Here is a 2520-nt window from a genome sequence, read left to right as displayed (position 1 = left end):
ATGTTTACATTTTCAATTGTTAACTGCAAAAATTGTGGTAGAAATAGTTTGTTCTTTGTTAGAGGCGACGCTAAATACGATATATTTCAGATATGAAGTCACAAAAGTAAATCAGAGTAGTCATTAATAATATAAGCTCAAATTTAAAAATATAGGTTTTACGAACAACTGTATGAGCGAACAAATAGGTTGTCCAGAACAGCCGGGGTTTAACTAAAGGGTACCTAATGATTAGTGTGCACAGAACACATGTGTTTCTCAGAATTTGCAGTATTTCACTAAGAAAGTGGTAGATCAATTTGCCTTTTTAACGTTGGTTTTAATTAGTTCCGTTTGCATCGTTTGATTTTCTATAATTATGTATTTAACTGTTTTAATAACAACGTGTTGATAAAAAAAAATCCCAGCGTGCATTCGATTTCTAATTTTTTTGCCTATGGCTGCCGACGCCCTTCCAGTCTATACCCACTTTCTTCTCACTTTTTTGCGTAGATTTTCTGAACCCACTATGATGCCAGCACAAGCAATAGCTATTCGTTTCTTGCTTCGCATTTTAAACACTGAGTTTAACTAATCTGCCTCTACCACGACCAGATCTTTCAGTTCATTTGAAATCTCAAGTCTGTCTGAAACGTAAGATTTCACTCCACTAACGGACGGATTTGATACTTCCAATCCGACTGGAAGAATCGGCACTCGTGCTTGATATGTTAATTAGTGGACAGCAAAAGATTTAATTCGTCCGATCTGGATCTGTCGAATCAAATCTCTACGCATCTGAACTGTACGGATAATCTGCCCGTGTATGGGGCGCTAATGGGTTGGCGAACACTTCAAATGTGCGACTCCTCCGAACTTGGCAAGCCGTAGGCTTGAGGGCCCCAGCGTGAACATGAAAAGTGACTAGATTGCAAAATTAGCCCTAATCCGAGTCGGTGTTCGACGTCATCAAGGACTCCCTTTGCTCGCAGGCGACGCCGCTCGCTCCCGAACTGCAAAAGAACGGACTCAAGCACTAAAATCCCCCAGTCCCCACGTTACCCACCGTAAGCTCATGGTTCTCCTGCAAGCCTTCGCATAGGCACATCGCAACGCACTGGCAACTGGGTCCCATTTTTCGAAATGCGTGTAGGCAGTGACCAGTAGAAACCCCAGAATCATAAAAATCGTCCCAAGGTAGAACAGCGGCGAATAGTCGAGGTGTTTCAGTATCGCATCGGCCACAAAGGCAATGGGGATCGCCATGCTGGTGGCGACTGTGGCCATCAGCGAAGACGTAAGGAAACAGCCCCTAAAACCCAGTTCCGATCAATACAACTGAACTTTCAATGATTCGAATGCGCCGCACCACAACCACAAGGCCTCAGACACAACCGTGCCTAGCAGCCCATTTAGGAGCAGCAGCGTCAATTGTTCCCGGTTGGGCCATTCAAAGGTCTCGATCTTCGTGATGTGCAGAAACACAAACAGCGGCCACATCAGCAGCAGGTTAAACAGCCCGACGAAGCCTTGGCAAAGGTCAAATCAGTATCAACGGGCCATCAGGTTGGCTGGGGGGCCTTACCAAAGAACATGGGAATGTCGATTCTGTTCCCATTGGGCACAGTTCGTTTGAGGAACACCAAATAGGCTGCATAAAACACTGCGCTGACCAATCCAAGGACTGCTCCAGTGGGAATGTTTGCCTCCTGCTTAATGTCGGATAGACTTAACAACAGCTGCAAATCGGAAAAAGGGTGGATGCACACTGGTGGCTTGAAGGGGAATCAACCAGAGCCTTACCACGCCCAGGATGCTTAAAATCACTGCAGCCAGTTTCGAGATGGTGAACTTATCCGCAGTACTTGAAGGGTAAATCGAAGCCAACAACAGCGTGAAGAAGCTGGATGTGGACGACAGCAGGTTCACTAATCCGGCCTGCGTCTTTAGCAGGGACACCTGATAGGTATAGTTGGCAGCAAACCACTTAAAACCCCATTGGAGTCCGCAAGTTCGGTTAAAAATTCCAGAAACAATAGAGAGTTATTGGTCGGCCAATACGTTCATGCAGTATTATAGTTTGCGCTATTTTAACACATTATACGCAAGTCAGTATAAAAAATAAGTACTGCAAAATTAAAGTACTGTTCAAATTTTGTATTACTTATGCAATTGGTTCAAAATGCCACATTTTTGCAGTGTCGTTTAATGCTCAATGCGTGCTGAACGAGATAAGGTTTCTTTTTTCCGATTTTAGCGAGACATAGAAGAGAGAGATGATTAGAATGCTTCCTCTAGTGAACGTCGAAATGCTTGTGTTAAGGCTTTAAACCGGGAGGCCTCTACGTGAAATCTATATGAGAAATGATCGTATTTGCTTAAGACATTTCATAACTGGTAAGTATTTGTACAAAAAAGTGATTTTTGCTACTGTTTATCAAAATCAATTCCTGGGTTTCAGTCATTTATTGTCTCTATTTATCAATTAAAATACGTTTCGGTGATTTCCACCATCATCAGTTTTTATGTGTAGCGTTGTTG

The 2520-nt window shown here is 43.2% G+C and overlaps 1 protein-coding gene across 3 annotated transcripts in view; it reads right to left on the bottom strand.

Moving 5' to 3' along the window:
* Positions 1-9: 9 nt before the first annotated feature.
* Positions 10-2520, bottom strand: part of LOC109545634 (solute carrier family 35 member F5) — a 5175-nt gene continuing 2664 nt past the window's right edge. For 2 of the 3 annotated variants that reach the window (XM_019916431.2, XM_019916433.2), the window contains exons 3-7: positions 1783-1965; positions 1565-1718; positions 1349-1508; positions 1046-1291; positions 10-992 (exon numbers count right to left, since the gene is read on the bottom strand). In XM_019916431.2, coding sequence (XP_019771990.1) covers positions 923-992; positions 1046-1291; positions 1349-1508; positions 1565-1718; positions 1783-1965 — 813 coding nt within the window. In that variant the 3' untranslated portion in view covers positions 10-922. The remainder of the gene's footprint in view (positions 993-1045; positions 1292-1348; positions 1509-1564; positions 1719-1782; positions 1966-2520) is intronic. The other variant, XM_019916434.2, reaches the window with a different exon arrangement.

Source organism: Dendroctonus ponderosae, unplaced genomic scaffold (genome assembly GCF_020466585.1).
Source record: "Dendroctonus ponderosae isolate FM_Combo_2020 unplaced genomic scaffold, Dpon_F_20191213v2 Dpon_F_20191213_10, whole genome shotgun sequence".
In the NCBI taxonomy this organism is placed as follows: domain Eukaryota; kingdom Metazoa; phylum Arthropoda; class Insecta; order Coleoptera; family Curculionidae; genus Dendroctonus; species Dendroctonus ponderosae.
Note: the sequence above shows the minus strand (reverse complement) of the source record. Positions and strands in the feature narration are given on the sequence as shown.